Genomic DNA, 17605 nt, shown 5'->3' with positions numbered 1-17605 from the left:
GTTAAAGATGCCCCATAATAAATATGCTGTTTGCACTGCACAGCGTGTGCACAAAATGTGTGAATTTCTGCGTATTTGCACGAGGGAAAATAAAACCCGAGTGTGTTACTCTGATGAAATCAGCGTCGAAGAGATGGAGGGAAAAGAACGGTTCAGCCTGAAAATGTAGGGGGCTGTGATGAAATGCTGACTAGGCGCAAAGATCAGGAACCCATCAGTCAAAGAAACTAGGCTTTGAGATGGCAGGAGGAGATGGGTGCATTCATGAGTTTTGTTTTCATGCGTATTTACAGAACAGTGGTGTGGAGATGTTTCAGAGTCACTTGAGTAGTCTCCTAGGAAATATAAAGAACTATGAAACATGTTATTGTACAGTACATGGATTATTTAGAGGTTTTTTTTTTGTTTTGTGTTTTAAATAGATGTAATGATAATTTACTCGACTGCTGAGCTGTAGTAAAGAAAGCGCTATATGTCCAACCATGAGGTGAAGGTTACATGAATGCACTTTATCTACTTATTGATCACTAGCAGGCGGCACGGTGGTGTAGTGGTTAGCGCTGTCACCTCACAGCAAGAAGGTCCGGGTTCGAGCCCCGTGGCCGGCGAGGGCCTTTCTGTGTGGAGTTTGCATGTTCTCCCCGTGTCCGCGTGGGTTTCCTCCGGGTGCTCCGGTTTCCCCCACAGTCCAAAGACATGCAGGTTAGGTTAACTGGTGACTCTAAATTGACCGTAGGTGTGAATGTGAGTGTGAATGGTTGTCTGTGTCAGCCCTGTGATGACCTGGCGACTTGTCCAGGGTGTACCGCGTCACATCCATAATGGAATTTCGTCACATCCATAACGCTGACTTTTCCTTCCGAAACTCTGCATGAAATACAAAATATTTTAAACAAAGATTTTTTAATATTCACCTTGGACCCCTCTATCAAATGGATATCTCCATTTCGACATTAGGTTTACAATTTCACAGAGTTTGACAAAAACGTACAGTCACCCAAGAAAAGTGATACTTTTTCTGTCACATCCATAACGCATCTTTTATTGGCATTTTCTGGCATGCCCTAGATGTACTATGGGAATTGTTCTTGTTCTATCACTTCTCCAGTATGGTACAGCCTTAAAATATGCAACACCTGTTTAAATACTGGGAGACAATAAAACATGCACTGGGTCATTTGTTGCCATTTTGAGTTCAAGTGTCACGTCCATAACGCTGGAATTGCTCACCCCGCCTTTCGCCCGTAGTCAGCTGGGATAGGCTCCAGCTTGCCTGCGACCCTGTAGAACAGGATAAAGCGGCTAGAGATAATGAGATGAGATGATCACTAGCAAGGTACTCGATCACCACCTTGCAGTTTCTTGAAAGCTACTCTTTCTACCTTTCTTTTCCTCTGTTTTTCACTACATGTCCAAAAGTATGTGGACATCTGACCATCACATCACAAAGTTGGAAGCACGCAATTGTCTACAATGTCGTCGAGTTTATTTGTATCGCGCTTTTAACAACAGACATTGTCGCAAAGCAGCTTTACAGAAAATTTTAAGACTTTAAACATGAACTAATTTTATCCCCAATGAGCAAGCCTGTGGCGACAATGGCAAAGAAAAAACCCCTCAGACGACATGAGGAAGGAAACCTCAAGAGGAACCAGATGCAAACGGGAGCCCGTCCATCCTGAATGGTGATGATAATGCGATTAAAAATAACTAGCTTCTATACTGTCTCTTTGTATGTCGTAGTATTAAGATTTCTCTTCACTGGAACCAACAGGCCCAAACCTCTTCCAGCATGACAGCGTCCCTGTGAAGTCCAAAATCACTCACTCACTCACTACTCCCTACTCACTATCTAGGGAATTTTATATGGAGGACTATATAGTGAGCTCATTGGTAAAAATAAAATAAAATAAAAAAACGCTTTCGGACACTACTCCGCCACACCGTTATTTATGTAATTACTGTTGTATAATTAAAACGTGCCAGATCAGTCGGCTGGGGTTTTTTCAAAATGATAAATGCACGTATGTATTTTTCTGATGAATCCATATATTATACTGAGCGCATTTCCCACATTTAATAAATACAAAGTACTTTGTGTCTGCTGCACCTTTCAGTTCTTTTAAATCAAGGCTGAATACTTTTTCTCCTTCGCCGCTGCCTTTTATTCAATCAAATTCAAGGCTTTTGATTAATTCCTGGGGCGGCACGGTGGTGTAGTGGTTAGCGCTGTCGCCTCACAGCAAGAAGGTCCTGGGTTCGAGCCCCGTGGCCGGCGAGAGCCTTTCTGTGCGGAGTTTGCATGTTCTCCCCGTGTCCGCGTGGGTTTCCTCCGGGTGCTCCGGTTTCCCCCACAGTCCAAAGACATGCAGGTTAGGTTAACTGGTGACTCTAAATTGAGCGTAGGTGTGAATGTGAGTGTGAATGGTTGTCTGTGTCTATGTGTCAGCCCTGTGATGACCTGGCGACTTGTCCAGGGTGTACCCCGCCTTTCGCCCATAGTCAGCTGGGATAGGCTCCAGCTCGCCTGTGACCCTGTAGAACAGGATAAAGCGGCTAGAGATAGATGAGATGAGATGATTAATTCCTCGCTCTGCACTCTAATCTTGTATTTTATTGGTCTTATTCTATTATTTTAGCTTTTTTCTGTTCTCTTACTATTTTTAGTTGTACCTGAATGTCCATTTATAATGTGGTTATTCCTCTGTTCATTCACCCCAACACACTTTTTTTTTTTTTCTTTTCTTTCAGTACAACCGCAATGCATGATGGGATATATTGACTGGTTAGTGACCATCGGTTGTACACTACTTTTCACAGTGCATTGTGGGATACTATGGGTCCATTATATAGGGTGTAATAATTCTCACTATACATTCGGACAGCACTACAAAATGGCGAGCTCACTATATAGTCCACTATATAGTGAGTAGTGAGTGATTTTGGAGACAGGGATGGTGTCCTGGACAGTATCCTGACCTCAACCCTATTGTACACGTTTGGGATGAACTGGAACATGATTGCATTACAAGGCCTTGTTATTTGACATCAGTACCTGACCTTGCTAATGTTCTTGTGGCTGAATGATCACAGATTCCCAGAGCGACGCTCCAAAATCTAATGGAAAGCCTTCGCAGAAGAGTGGAGGTGATTATAACGGCAGAGTCGGGGCCAACTCTGTGTTCATACCCATAGTTTTGAAATGGGAACATTTTAGGTGTGATGGTCAGTGTACAGTATCTCTTTCTCTGGCTTTCTCTCTCGGTCAGCACTAGCCCCTCCTTTACTGTATATACCTGTTTCCTCTTTAGAACGCTCTCATTTCCTGTCTGTCTGGCTTTGTTTTAATTCCACATATTGTGTCCCGTATAGCTTCTGCTCATACACTCGCAATAGAAAAGGGTAGTAAATCTATACTGTTACTTATCATTGGGTCGTCATCCTCAAGTATACACCTTTTGTACTTTTAGTAAATATTTTAACATGGGTATACAGTACCAGTCAAAAGTTTGTACACCCCTACTCATTAATCGGTTTTTCTGTATTTTGACTATTTTCTACATTGTAGAACAATACTGAAGACATCAAAACTAAGAAATAGCAGATGGAATTATGTGGTAAACAAAAAAGTGTTAAACAGAATGGTTGATGTTTTGAATTCTTCAGTGTTTACCTTGATAACCCTTTGCGCACACTTGGCATTATCTTAACCAGCTTGATAAGGTAGTCATCTGAAATGCTTTTGTGAGCATCGTCAAAAGTTAATTAGTGCAATTTCTTGCCACCTTAAAGGAACAGTCCACCGTACTTCCATAATGAAATATGCTCTTATCTGAATTGAGACGAGCTGCTCCGTACCTCTCAGAGCTTTGCGCGACCTCCCAGTCAGTCAGACGCGCTGTCACTCCTGTTAGCAATGTAGCTAGGCTCAGCATGGCCAATGGTATTTTTTGGGGCTGTAGTTAGATGCGACCAAACTCTTCCACGTTTTTCCTGTTTACATAGGTTTATATGACCAGTGACATGAAACAAGTTCAGTTACACAAATTGAAACGTAGCGATTTTCTATGCTATGGAAAGTCCGCACTATAATGACAGGCGTACTAACACCTTCTGCGCGCTTCGGCAGCGCATTGATACGGAGCTCAGATATCAATGCGCTGTCGAAGCGTGCAGAAGGTGTTAGTACGCCTGTCATTATAGTGCGGACTTTCCATAGCATAGAAAATCGCTACGTTTCAATTTGTGTAACTGAACTTGTTTCATGTCACTGGTCATATAAACCTATGTAAACAGGAAAAACGCGGAAGAGTTTGGTCGCATCTAACTACAGCCCCAAAAAATACCATTGGCCATACTGAGCCTAGCTACATTGCTAACAGGAGTGACAGTGCGTCTGACTGCGTCTGACTGACTGGGAGGTTGCGCAAAGCTCGGAGAGGTACGGAGCAGCTCGTCTCAATTCAGATAAGAGCATATTTCATTATGGAAGTACGGTGGACTGTTCCTTTAATGTGTTTGAGATCAAATAGTAAATAATAAAAATACAGTAAGTAGCCCCGCCTTTCGCTCGTAGTCAGCTGGGATAGGCTCCAGCTTGCCTGCGACCCTGGAGAACAGGATAAAGTGGCTAGAGATAATGAGATGAGATGAGTAAATAGCCCTATTCCACAACTGTAGTAATCCATATTAAGTCACAAACCACTCAACTAAGTAAAGAGAAAGGACATTTATCATTTACTTTAAGACATTAAGTGTCTTTTTTAATTAATAAAAATAAAGAAAAACCACTGAATTAGAGGCTGTGTCCAAACTTTTGACTGGTACTTTAACTTAATACAAGTATATTTATTACCTCTGCCAAGGAGGTTATGTTTTCGGTAGTGTTTGTTTGTTGGTTTGTCTGTTAGCAACATTACGGAAAAAGTTATGAACGGATTGCTCTGAAATTTTTTCCAGAGGTGTGACTGGGCACAAGTAACAGTCCATTAAATTTTGGCGGTGATCCGGATCACCTTCTGGATCCCAGAATGTTTTAAAGGATTCTTGGCGGAGGTCTGTGCTCTCCGAGTGCTTTTCTAGTTCAGAATTTTGTTCAGAAAGCTTGCCAGATATCCGGTTGAGACTAGAGGCATGAGACGGCCCACAATCCCACAGAATACAACAACAGAAGAAAAGGGTTTTACATTCATGTGGGCGAGCCGTCATATACAAACCTTGTGGGTGTGAAGAGGTCTGGTATGAAATTCAAGGTAGTGCTGCATGATGCATTTACAAAGTTCATTCATCACCTCCTTAGTTCCTGATTTGTTCTGGGTCACAGTGGTTTAAATTAGACTGGTTTGTTTTTATATTGGTAAATAAAACCAACTAAATTCTTGAGGAAATATTGTAGGCAGACACACAAAAATAATTACATTTTTGTTAAAGTATTTGTGGTGTTTGTATTTTAAATGTATGTTGTAAATAATATAGCACCCATTATATAGCAGTAATGTATTTATGGTTAAAGGTAGACTGCCCTTCAGATTTTTCAGGTTTAGGTCATAAAAAGAATTTTCCCAGACACCCAATTTTTGTTTAGTGAACCAAAAGCTACTGAATTTGAATCACAGACTAACAATTTTACCGTGGGCGGAGCACCATACCTAAGAAAAAATGGTAAACCCATCGAGTTGATTTTTTTGTGGTTTGTACGTGTACCACCTGTAGTGGTTAGCGCTGTTGCCTCACAGCAAGAAGGTCCAGGTTCGAGCCCCGTGGCCGGCGAGGGCCTTTCTGTGCGGAGTTTGCATGTTCTCTTCGTGTCCGAGTGGGTTTCCTCCGGGTGCTCCGGTTTCCCCCACAGTCCAAAGACATGCAGGTTAGGTTAACTGGTGACTCTAAATTGAGCGTAGGTGTGAATGTGAGTGTGAATGGTTGTCTGTGTCAGCCCTGTGATGACCTGGCGACTTGTCCAGGGTGTACCTCGCCTCTCACCCGTAGTCAGCTGGGATAGGCTCCAGCTTGCCTGCGACCCTGTAGAACAGGATAAAGCAGCTACAGATAATGAGATGAGACACAGCCTAGTGGCCAGTGTTAGTAATTACCAGTCATACACACCGCGTCGGGTGGCACAGTGATGTAGTGGTTAGCGCTGTCGCTTCACAGCAAGAAGGTCCGGGTTCGAGCCCCGTGGCCGGCGAGGGCCTTTCTGTGCGGAGTTTGCATGTTCTCCCCGTGTCCGCGTGGGTTTCCTCCGGGTGCTCTGGTTTCCCCCACAGTCCAAAGACATGCAGGTTAGGTTAACTGGTGACTCTAAATTGAGCGTAGGTGTGAATGTGAGTGTGAATGGTTGTCTGTGTCTATGTGTCAGCCCTGTGATGACCTGGCGACTTGTCCAGGGTGTACCCCGCCTTTCGCCCGTAGTCAGCTGGGATAGGCTCCAGCTTGCCTGCGACCCTGTAGAACAGGATAAAGCGGCTAGAGATAATGAGATGAGATGAGACACACCGCCTCGTGGCCAGTGTTAGTAATTACCAGTCATACACACCGCCTAGTGGCCAGTGCTAGCCAGTAAAGAAATAAAACAAGAGACAGGCTATAAGAAAATTCTACAACCCAGAAACAGATGGGAGCTCCGCTTTTAGGCAGTGCCTAAATCTATATATTAGTTCGTTTGTTTGGGGGGGTCTGCTATTTTTTTCCTGCTTCACCATGACCCAATTCAAGATACTACGTCATGCATCACATGTTGGGCTTTCCCTGTTCGCGCAAGGCATTGTGGGATACAAATTTGAAACGGGAGAGAAAAATGGAGGACGTCAGTGCGCGAATGAAACGTGAAAGACCGACTACAGTAACAGAAAACGAGAAGAAAAGGCATGATGTTGCGAAGGAAAGGAAACGCAGCACCAAACTAATAAATATCGGCGGTCAGCGAGCACCTCCGTGTGATCAGCTGTTCGTTTAGCGACAGAATGATGTAACTGTCAGTGCACGGTCAAAGGTAAACCTGCGCATGTGCACACGGACTTCCTCTGTCTGCTTGACTGCGCAAAGCGAGCGATTTCATGCACATTATTTGCTCAGGAATCGCCTCAAATTAAATAACTTCCCAGCCACAGAATGGCCTGATATTTTGTGCGATATTACAGAAATAAACTTAGTGGTGCTTGAAAGTTTGTGAACCCTTTAGAATTTTCTGTATTTCTGCATAAATATGACCTAAAACATCATCAGATTTTCACACAAGTCCTAAAAGTAGATAAAGAGAACCCAGTTAAACAAATGAGACAAGAATATTATACTTGGTCATTTATTTATTGAGGAAAATGATCCAATATTACATATCTGTGAGTGGCAAAAGTATGTGAACCTCTAGGATTAGCAGTTAATTTGAAGGTGAAATTAGAGTCAGGTGTTTTCAATCAATAGGATGACAATCAGGTGTGAGTGGGCACCCTGTTTTATTTAAAGAACAGGGATCTATCAAAGTCTGATCTTCACAACACATGTTTGTGGAAGTGTATCATGGCACGAACAAAGGAGATTTCTGAGGATCTCAGAAAAAGCGTTGTTGAGGCTCATCAGGCTGGAAAAGGTTACAAAACCATCTCTAAAGAGTTTGGACTCCACCAATCCACAGTCAGACAGATTGTGTACAAATGGAGGAAATTCAAGACCATTGTTACCCTCCCCAGGAGTGGTCGACCAACAAAGATCACTCCAAGAGCAAGGCGTGTAATAGTTGGCGAGGTCACAAAGGACCCCACGGTAACTTCTAAGCAACTGAAGGCCTCTCTCACGTTGGCTAATGTTCATGAGTCCACCATCAGGAGAACACTGAACAACAATGGTGTGCATGGCAGGGTTGCAAGGAGAAAGCCACTGCTCTCCAAAAAGAACATTGCTGCTCATCTGCAGTTTGCTAAAGATCACGTGGACAAGCCAGAAGGCTATTGGAAAACTTTTTTGTGGATGGATGAGACCAAAATAGAACTTTTTGGTTTAAATGAGAAGTGTTATGTTTGGAGAAAGGAAAACACTGCATTCCAGCATAAGAACCTTATCCCATCTGTGAAACATGATGGTGGTAGTATCATGGTTTGAGCCTGTTTTGTTGCATCTGGGCCAGGATGGCTTGCCATCATTGATGGAACAATGAATTCTGAATTACCGTAAAATACCAAATAATAGCCGAGTTCCAATTAACCGCCGAGTTCCCTTTAACAGCCGGGTGTACGCGTGTGTTGTGACAAATAAAGGCCGGTTCCGAATACTCGCCGGGGTCTAAAAAAAAAAAAAAAAGCGTCCGAACGTTCTATCTAGAATCTTGAGGCCCAGCACTTTTCTGGTTTTCTGGTGTTTAAACGATTTTGCATTGCATAGTTTTCTACCGAAACAATATGAATGAATGAATGAATGAATGAATGAATGAATGAATGAAATTATTTCTATAATACTGTTTACAACATTTTGTTACGTGATAATAAACATGCCATTTCAATGTTATAATCTTGGTCTACCGTAATATTTCTTGAGGAATGCAACTCCGTAACTTTTGACAGATGTCTTAGCCACCCCTTTGGGTATACCCAACGAAAGCCAGCGTGTGTGGTGACATTGAGGACTGCGGGTTTCCAAGGTTGGACTGCTGCTTCTGTTAAACGACCTAAATTGCCGAATGCATGCGTCAAAGCACACACTGAGTTTTATTAAAGACCTTATACCATTTCACTTGCCCTTACCCATTCGGATCTGGAAGACGCTTTACAAAAAAGGTGAAAGCGTTCTAACATGCATTTCAGTCTGCTCGCGGCCAATCTAATCCAAGGGGCCTTTTCAACAAGTAATCTGTCGTGCAAGTTGGGCAGAAGCACGCGTCAGGCAGGCAACATGTAGGCCTACAAGTCAGTAACCTATTCAACTAACTTTCATCAGAACTTTAAGTTTTCTACGGGGTCGAGCCACCGTACCAACTCACTCGGGGAATAGGCTCATATCCGCCAAATAGGGAGACGTCTTGGAGAGAAACGTGATGCAAGATGACAGTATGTAGCCACTGCAGGTCACTTATTTTTCAGCATAAGAAAAAACCCTTTGGTTTGACACTTCGCACCCTAATTATGTTGCTTCAACGTCGCGCCCTCCGTGCAATTTCAGATTGACAGACATCGCGAAGCGCAAAGGGTGGAGGCTGCATGGGTGAGGGTGATAGCAAGTGACCATAACTTTGCAGAGTAATTCAATCACAGTGCTGCGCACAGACAATGGTGTGGTTTCTTGATTATTTTGTAAAGCATGCGCTTAACTAGTCATTAACAGGAAAAGGTGTGTGATTTATCCTTTATCCACCCCGACTGTGCCATGCGAAGATGCATTCTGCGTCTTCAAAATTCCCCGAAGTCGGCACCGTGCTATCTGTAATCTAACTCTAAACAAACTGTAAGTTATACTGGTTAAAAGTAGGCCTATCTGAGAATGATTTTTTTTTTCCCCGTTTTGAGGTAGATTTTGGGGAAGGTGTTTGTGAAGAAGGAATTAATCGCCTGTTCCAAATAGCCGCCTAGTCTCTAATACGCGCCGGGTCTCTTACGTGATTGAGACAAATAATCGCCCGGGGTATTATTTGGTATTTTACGGTATACCAGCCAGTTCTAAAGGAAAATGTCAGGATATCTGTCCATGAACTGAATCTCAAGAGAAGGTGGGTCATGCAGCAAGACAACGACCCTAAGCACACAAGTCGTTCTACCAAAGAATGGTTAAAGAAGAATAAAGTTAATGTCTTGGAACGGCCAAGTCAAAGTCCTGACCTTAATCCAATCGAGATGTTGTGGAAGGACCTGAAGCGAGCAGTTCATGTGAGGAAACCCAACAACATCCCAGAGTTGAAGCTGTTCTGTACAGAGGAATGGGCTAAAATTCCTCCAAGCCGGTGTGCAGAACTGATCAACAGTTACCGGAAACATTTAGTTGCAGTTTTTGCTGCACAAGGGGGTCACACCAGATACTGAAAGCAAAGATTCACATACTTTTGCTACTCACAGATGTGTAATATTGGATCATTTTTCTCAATAAATAAATGACCAAGTATAATATTTTTGTCTCATTTGTTAACTGGGTTCTCTTTATCTACTTTTAGGACTTGTGTGAAAATCTGATGATGCTTTAGGTCATATTTATGCAGAAATATAGAAAATTCTAAAGGGTTCACAAACTTTCAAGCCCCACTGTATATCACAATGACTAAATTTCAGAGGGAAATAAATTTCACTGATTTTATGAAATCGAAATGCCGTCTAGCTTTAATGAACATTTGTGGTTTAAACTGGACGACTAGTTTTATCTCAATCCCTGTGACAAAATTGTCGGTCGGCACAAACAAAGGATTTTAAAAAAACAACAAACTGTCTTTAGTCCCACACACAGCTCTAGTCGAGAGCAGTTATGAACATGAGTATAATGTAGCGGAGTTTGAGGAACTGTCAGAGCCAGAATTCACACACCATGCTGACAATGCTACCATTTCTTCTTCTGTGGATTTTTTTTTTGCAAGTGGTTTCTATTGTCTCCAAGGGCACAGTGGTAGGGTTCATGTTTAATTCCCCCCCACCCCACTGACACTTGGAGCAGCACTGTACTTTGTCTTTCTACACCAGGAAGTTCTCTCTACAGCCCTTAGCTAGCAACAATGCAACAATGGCTCTGTGTACGTGTGTGTGTGTGTGTGTGTGTGGTATAGGAACCACTGGAATAAAATCATTGTGTGTGTGAGTGAACTTTGGCTTTGGCCTTTGGAGTCCAGCTTCCCATTCAGCTGTGACATCCTTAGCATGCAGACTATTCACAGCCCTACGTCTTGCTCATAAACGTGTTGAAGGATGGAATTCAGCTTGAACTGTGCACCTTTTGTGTTTTCCTGCCCTCAAGGCTTTATAATTATCTATTCACATGACTTTAGACTCAAACTGTGAAGCGTAAAGGCATTCGAAGTTGGGAGTTAACAAACAATAGCTAAAGACAATCCTAAGACCTTGAGAATGTAATATGAGCTGCTGATAAAATATGTGTAAGTCCGTCACTGTGGATTCTGATTCGTCTAGATTTCTAGACTGGTCTACTTTTTCAGGCTACTCTCTCTGGAGGCACCCAAGTATTTTTTTTTTTTTCTTCTTCTTCTTTCCTCAGCCTTGAGTCACCATGACTCAGGGGTCGACAAATCATTAATGTATTATCTAGCTTACTGGGAAAGTCTCCAGTGTGCTGCCCAGTCCCACACCATTAATCACAAGTGTGTGTACACTACCGTTCAAAAGTTTGGGGTCACCCAGACAATTTAGTGTTTTCCATGAAAAGTCACACTTTTATTTCCCACCATAAGTTGTAAAATGAATAGAAAATATAGTCAAGCCATTTTTCTGGCCATTTTGAGCATTTAATCGACCCCACAAATGTGATGCTCCAGAAACTCAATCTGCTCAAAGGAAGGTCAGTTTTATAGCTTCTCTAAAGAGCTCAACTGTTTTCAGCTGCGCTAACATGATTGTACAAGGGTTTTCTAATCATCCATTAGCCTTCTGAGGCAATGAGCAAACACATTGTACCATTAGAACACTGGAGTGAGAGTTGCTGGAAATGGGCCTCTATACACCTATGGAGATATTGCACCAAAAACCAGACATTTGCAGCTGGAATAGTCATTTACCACATTAGCAATGTATAGAGTGGATTTCTGATTAGTTTAAAGTGATCTTCATTGAAAAGAACAGTGCTTTTCTTTCAAAAATAAGGACATTTCAAAGTGACCCCAAACTTTTGAACGGTGGTGTATATACATATATATAAGTCTTATTCATAGTCTAAGAAAGTGTCTGAGGTGGTATCGTATTTGTGCTCTGGACAAAATGTCAATTCTCTGACGATGATCCGTCATGTTTCTTATCCCATTATATGTCAGATATTCTGTCTGGTATCTTCTTGGCATGAGGTGTGTGGGTGTGTGCTTAGTAAGAGTGTTACTGATTCAGAACAGATGTTCGTGCACGTCAACCACGTGAATTAATCTGATGACTACTAAAAGCCATGTGTGGTCCAGCAGAGAGTAAGGTGTAGAAAGCGTAGGGTATGTGAGTTACAGTATACAGAGGTGAAGCTGCTGTGAAGCATGTTTTGTTTATATATAGCGAGTAGGTTCTTTGTCCTCTGGTTGGAGAAGTTTAAAAAAAAAAAAACCACTGGTGACTGTTAGCCTACTGAGCCCTGACTAACAGATACAGCTCAAAGGTTTCGAATTAAGCTGTCACTTCCTACTTCTTCTCACTGTCGGAGTCAACTGTACTCTGACTGAATCCTTCTATGAGAATTCAGTAACACATTTCAGCCCACATTGTACTAAGCTGTAATAAAAGCAGCTCTGCCACAGAGAGAGAGAGAGAGAGAGAGGGGCTATTCTATAGGTAGGCATATCTGATGCTCGCTGCCCGTGCTGTGAAAATTGTGCATGCAGACGCTCATCTAAATTTCCAAATCTGTCATTGCTTAACTCTTGAATATTTTCTATCATGAATACAATCATTAAAAAGCTTATAATCTCTGCTTTCCTAAGAAACGTATCTCGTTAAGATCTGTTCAGTACTTTTGGGAGTAGCAGCAAGTTGAATCTGGTACAACAGAGTAAAAACGCTCTGCTCGTGGGACGTCAGGAAACTGCCGGTGATTTTTGAGTCACGGGAAAGCGGTCAGGCTCTCCTTCTCTCTCCTGATCGGTTTCTGACTGGAGTACTCGTGAATATCAATCAGATAACTTTTATAGGCATGTTCTCTCACTGTTTCTGATGAATTATTCAGCAAAATTTTCCATCCGCTAGTTTTGATGTTATGATTCACGGGAGACTCTGAAATGAGTTTTCATAGCTTTACCTACTTATTTTTTCACATCAAACTGATTCATGTAAAAAAAAAAATTTTTAGAATGTAACTGTAGCTGTTTTGATGAAAAAATATTGAGATCTTAAAAACCGGAAGTCAGAAACGTGAGTGTCAATTTCCGTTCAGTGAAATTGGAGTTGTTTATTGGATGTGGCTCACACAGATTTTTCGAGGTTCGCCTTGACAGCTGTGAATGTTATCATTTATATTCTTTAATATAAACAGTAGTAGGCCCTACTTTTGAGAAATACAAAGGGCTATAGAGCACAAAGAGGGGATTAGAAATAATCCTTTATTACCATTTTATTTTGAGAGAGAATGGTCGATGTGAATGACATTCAGTGCTTATTTTTGCATATTTTATAATTAACATTGATTTCTCCTTCTTTGTGATGTATAAATGAGGGTTAAATGGGTGTAATGCTTTCCCCTAATTAGCATAATTAATACTAATTACATGCTAACTTGTTTTTACTAATGTTTTTTTAAATTATTTTGTATTCAGTATACAACTATCTACATTCCTGCCAATTTCCATGTAAATATCTTGAAAAATAAAAAAAGTTATTAAGAAAAAACATTTGATCTCATTGGTTAATGAGGCCCATTTGGACCATGTGATCCTCATACAGAATATTACAGCAGCTTTCTAAAAATTAAGCAATTTTTTTTTCAATCTTTGATTTGTAACATCTCAAGAACAGATAAACATATTAATTCTGTAAAAAAGTATGCTGTTCTGTGTTCAATTCTGAATTCAGTGAGCGCAGTTTCAAGCAATTTTGACTGAATTTGAATTTTCACCTGGTATGCCTACAGTACTATAGGTCGAGATTTTGATCGATCTCCTTGTTGTTTTAGGAGACCAACAAACAGAAGCTGTACAAAATCGCAAATGAGCTTCTGCAGACCGAGAAGGCTTATGTTGCAAGACTAAACTTATTACAGGTAAGTGTAGCTGTGTTTCATGGGTCGAAAAAAGAAATGTCTCAAAATTGGCTCCATTATTGGCAGCAGGTTTTTCCGAGGTATTTTGCATACATTTTATTTGGTTTATTTAATCAAAAACAGGATGTAATGAGTAATACACAAATTCAGCTCATTGTCATTGAGTATAGAAGATAAATTGGGGGGAAAACAACCAAGGCTTACGATTAGCTTTATTATTTGGGGGGAAAATTACAAATGCTACCTTGTGTAAAGAAAGGAAAAAAAATCAAACCCTAGTTGGAATTTTATACATAATGTTAAAAGGCCCCGCAATGACCTGGCGACTTGTCCAGGGTGTACCCTGCCTTTCACCCGTAGTCAGCTGGGATAGGCGCCAGCTTGCCTGCGACCCTGTAGAACAGGATAAAGCGGCTAGAGATAATGAGATGAGATGATGTGTTAAAAGGCCCCGCGATGACCTGGCAACTTGTCCAGGGTGTACCCCGCCTCTCGCCCATAGTCAGCTGGGATAGGCTCCAGCTTGCCTGCGACCCTGTACAGGATAAGCGGCTACAGATGATGGACGGATGGATATTAAAAGGCCATATTCAGAATTGGTGACTTGCGTTCAAAATTTACATCAATATTTATGCCAGAACGTTCTCTGTATTCAGAGCGTCACTGGACAGCTCTTTCCTTTAAGCCTGAAACAAATCTGGGGCTAGAAAATATGGACTGAAGAAACAGATCTCCCCCCACCCCACCCCCACTCCTCTGTTCGCTGTCAACTGTGATCCAGTGCAACATAACATAAAAGCAAGAGGCTATTTTAAAAAAAATAAAGCAAGTTTATAGTTACATCTAACCTCTGAATACAAATGTGCATAATTTCTATGTTATGATAAACTTTTTGAATAATTTTTCCATCGTTATACAGTATCCACTTTGAAGGCTATGGAATTCAGACGACTTGCTGTGCGGAAAACTACTATAAATAACTTGTAATATTTCCACTCCCCCTTCTCTTTTACTTGTTGTGCAGGTGTTTTGTGACAAGCTGATGGAGGAGGCAGGAAAAGGCACTTTCCCTTTGGAGGTGGTGAAGAACATCTTCTCCAATATCTCCTCCATCAACACCTTCCACAGCCAGTTTCTGCTGCCAGACCTGGAGAAACGCATGGGAGAATGGTGAGAGAGGAGAGAGCCTACAGTTTTATCCTTCACTCTCCAGCTTTATCCTTGAATTCAATTAAAGCCAGACGGCCTTTCGATTTCATAAAATCGGTGAAATTTAGTTTCCTCTGAAATTTAGTCATTGTGATAGATGTTTATTTCTGTAATATCGCACAAAATATCAGGGCATTCTGTGGCTGGGAAGTTATTTAATTTGAGGCAATTCCCGAGCAAATAACGCGCATGAAATCACTCGCTTTGCACAGTCAAGCAGACAGAGGAAGTCCGTGTGCGCATGCGCAGGTTTACCTTTGACCGTGCACCGACGGTTACATCATTCTGTCGCTAAACGAACAGCTGATCACACCGATGCGCTCGCTGACCGCCGGTATTTATTAGTTTGGTCCTGCGTTTCCTTTCCTTCGGATGTAACATAATGTCTTTTCTTCTTGCTTTCCGTTACTGTAGTCGGTCTTTCACGTTTCATTCGCACACTCACGTCCTCCATTTTTCTCTCCTGTTTCAAATTTGTATCCCACAATTTCTTGCATGAACGGGGAAAGCCCACCACGCGATACGTGACGTGGTATCTTGAATTGGGTCATGGTGAAGCAGGAAAAAATAGCGGAGAGTTTAGGGCCATGTGGCCTTAAACTCATTAATTGTTCTATTTTTAAAAAAAAAACCTAATAAAATTGGAAGTCTGTGATTCGAATTCAGTAGCTTTCAGGCCACTAAACAAAAATAATTAGGTGTCGGGGAAAATTCTTTTTATGACCTACATTTGAAAAATCTGAAAGGTGGTATAGCTTTAATTGTAAACCATTTCTCGTTAAGCGTACTACTGCGTGTCCTAAAATTTTCTTTAGGGTACATTTCACGTTTAGTTATGATTGCTGGGAAGATTATGAGCATGCAATATCCTTTATTTGCAGTAACTTGCAAATAACCAAACCTGTTCTGTCTCTCTCTGGTCTGCTGATCAGTTCCTTCACAGTGGTTAGGGGGTAAACTGCCTGAAACGGTTTCAATTCCTTTGTAATTTTGCATGTCTTGACTCAGATCTCACAAGTATATTTCTTCTGATAAATGCAATTTCCTCTGAAGACACAAGGGTTACTTCCTGTCTAACGATGGATACATTCTGATGTGCTTTCACTGTCTTGTATTATTTATTTCATGCCATACTTTGTCCTCTTTGGATTTTGGCGTACGATCATCAGCTCGTCTCGGTCTTCACAGGGAGACGACGCCTCGAATCGGCGACATTCTGCAGAAACTTACACCCTTTCTGAAGATGTATGCCGAATACGTGAAGAACTTTGATAACGCCATGGAGCTACTGAAACAGTGGACAGACCGCTCACCTCAGTTTAAGGCCATTGTTCAGGACATCCAGGTGAGATTTTTGGTGCATTTAAAAAAAACAAAACAAACATTATTGCTAATTTGTTCATGTTTAAAACCAGAAGGATATTACAAACCTTGACCTCTCGTGAATTGTTTAGCTTCCTTTTCTGTGGTTATTATCCTGAGTACAGAAGCAGGAAGTGTGTGGGTGCCTGACGCTGCAGCATCACATGCTGGAACCAGTACAGAGAGTACCAAGATACGAGATGCTCCTCAAAGACTACCTGAAGAAGCTTCCTCAGGACCATATGGACCAGCGGGATGCTGAGAGTAAGTCTTCTCTGAAGACACCGGTTAGATTTTTGGTCGTACCATTTCAAGTCTAGTAATCTAGCTATTCAGTAGTCTTTGTAATCATGTGGGTCAATGCGTTCAGCCTGCTCTCCAAATGAGGAGCAAAACATCTTTAATAATATAATGCAGAGCTCCCGAGTGGTGGAACAGAAGAGATCTCGCCCCATCATTGGGATATCACAGGTGTCCAAGCCAAGGGAGCAAAATTGGCTGTGCTGTCTTGATGGATGTGATGGGATACTCTCTGTCCTGTCAGTCACTATGACATTTAATCAACCTGTGAGCTTGTGTATGCAGAAGAGGGCAAATAGCACTTTCCTCTGAGTGTGTGACACAACACGGTTTCCAATATTTTGAAACAGATCCCTTTTTTATGGTTGTCCGTTATATAGTCGCAACGCCTGACCTCGTCTTTCTGATTCCGATGCCGCTCTATAGTTTGTCTTAAGGTCTTTAATAACTACTTATTAACTGACTGCGAGGTCTTTACAGGAAAATATCAGACCGAGATCTTGACAGTACAGACCGATAGGCTCGGTCCGTACAAAAAGACTTCGGTCTGATATTTTCCCGTAAAGACCGAGCAAGTGAGTTTTTAATAAGGAGTTTATTATATGGCTTTCTTATTTCTAAGATTAAAATTGCCGGTCATTATAATGAGGCGTGACGCTGCTTTCAGTCACGCCATATTTGTAACGTAGTCGAGTCACGCGTGCAGAATAAACAGCTAGCGGTTTCTAAGCTGAATTTCTGTTAGCGGTTAGCGGTTTCTCAATGCTCGCCGTTGCTCTTTTCTTGAAAAACTCGGCGACTCTTGTTTGTCTTTTGTGTTTTGAGTGTTTTTGATTTCCAATTAAATTTTTTGTTTTTGTTTGTTTTTTGCAAC

The 17605-nt window shown here is 41.6% G+C and overlaps 1 protein-coding gene across 3 annotated transcripts in view; it reads left to right on the top strand.

Annotated features, from left to right (window-relative positions):
- fgd4a (FYVE, RhoGEF and PH domain containing 4a) overlaps nucleotides 1–17605 on the top strand; it is a 178736-nt gene that overhangs the window by 142281 nt on the left and 18850 nt on the right. For all 3 annotated transcript variants that reach the window (XM_060923681.1, XM_060923682.1, XM_060923683.1), the window contains 4 exons: nucleotides 13774–13860; nucleotides 14885–15030; nucleotides 16258–16414; nucleotides 16557–16695. In XM_060923681.1, the coding sequence (XP_060779664.1) occupies nucleotides 13774–13860; nucleotides 14885–15030; nucleotides 16258–16414; nucleotides 16557–16695 (529 nt within the window). The remainder of the gene's footprint in view (nucleotides 1–13773; nucleotides 13861–14884; nucleotides 15031–16257; nucleotides 16415–16556; nucleotides 16696–17605) is intronic.

This window comes from Neoarius graeffei, chromosome 6 (assembly GCF_027579695.1).
Source record: "Neoarius graeffei isolate fNeoGra1 chromosome 6, fNeoGra1.pri, whole genome shotgun sequence".
In the NCBI taxonomy this organism is placed as follows: Eukaryota; Metazoa; Chordata; class Actinopteri; order Siluriformes; family Ariidae; genus Neoarius; species Neoarius graeffei.
The sequence above is the reverse complement of the archived record's forward strand: the minus strand, read 5'-3'. Positions and strand labels throughout refer to the sequence as shown.